General features: G+C 38.3%; 1 protein-coding gene across 1 annotated transcript; it reads right to left on the bottom strand.

Moving 5' to 3' along the window:
- LOC104774401 (zinc finger protein CONSTANS-LIKE 14-like) lies at positions 1-1,040 on the bottom strand (the record flags this gene model as incomplete). Its single annotated transcript, XM_010499014.2, is given in 2 exon segments — positions 1-56; positions 143-1,040. Coding segments are annotated over 2 exon segments (338 nt in total), but the record flags the coding sequence as incomplete, so codon positions are not given.
- Positions 1,041-1,060: the final 20 nt, after the last annotated feature.

Here is a 1,060-nt window from a genome sequence, read left to right as displayed (position 1 = left end):
AGTTGCTGAGTCGGTGCAGCTACGGTGAGTTGCTGAGTCGGTGCAGCAGAACAATACTGTGTTTGTACAAAATTAGTGAGTTAAAAAGGTAAAACATGTAAAACGGGATTTCAGGTAAAACGGGATTTCAGAAAATACTTACAATGTGTCCTGAGAAGGGGACAACAGCCAGATGGTCTTTTCTGACAACACACTCCTGAGCCTGACCCACAAAACAGTTCTGACAAAAGTATAACCCACCACCATTAAAACAACGAACAAGGGCTGGCTTCACTGAACAGAGATCACACACAGGACTATGCATATGTGTCCTGATGTGATCTCCAAAGTGTTGGAATGTTGGAACACAGATTCTCGGTTGGCCACAGTCCCAACAATAAACCAAAGCTCTTGTGTTTCCACATGATTCACAGTTCATCGCCATATCTGAAAAACCAAGAAAAAATGGAAATACAAACCTATTAAAAGAGAGATGTGTTTTGTTTGGCTTTCACAAACTACCAAAGACTCTAGATTCCAAAAGAAACATCAACCAAAAAGGTTTAAATTCCAAAAGAAACTTCACTGTTCTTAAACTAAAGATTTAGAATGGACACAAAACGTAAAGAGAGGAGTGAGCGTATAAGAAAACAGACTACAATCCAAATTGAAGCAAAAGAACCTACCTTTGTAGCAAATCTACAGAGAAAGACGGTTAAAAACAGACTCAAAACTAAGAGAGATGTGTTTATTTGGCTTTCACAAACTACCAAAGCCTCTACATTCCAAAAGAAACATCAACCTTTAAGGATTTAGAATGGACACAAAACGTAAAGAGAGGAGTGAGCGTATAAGAAAACAGACTACAATCCAAATTGAAGCAAAAGCAAATCTACAGAGGAAAATGGTTACAATCCAAAGAAGACGAGCACGAACAAAAACATACTCACGAACAATTTGAACAAGCAAGAACGCAGAAAAAGAAGAAGAGACAGAGAAGTTTACAGAGAGTTTATGATAAACGATAAAAGAGTCAAGCATAAGAACGAGCAAGAAAGCTCGTGATTCAACCAGAACAGAC

Source organism: Camelina sativa, unplaced genomic scaffold, assembly GCF_000633955.1.
Source record: "Camelina sativa cultivar DH55 unplaced genomic scaffold, Cs unpScaffold02709, whole genome shotgun sequence".
In the NCBI taxonomy this organism is placed as follows: Eukaryota; Viridiplantae; Streptophyta; class Magnoliopsida; order Brassicales; family Brassicaceae; genus Camelina; species Camelina sativa.
The sequence above is the reverse complement of the archived record's forward strand: the minus strand, read 5'-3'. Positions and strand labels throughout refer to the sequence as shown.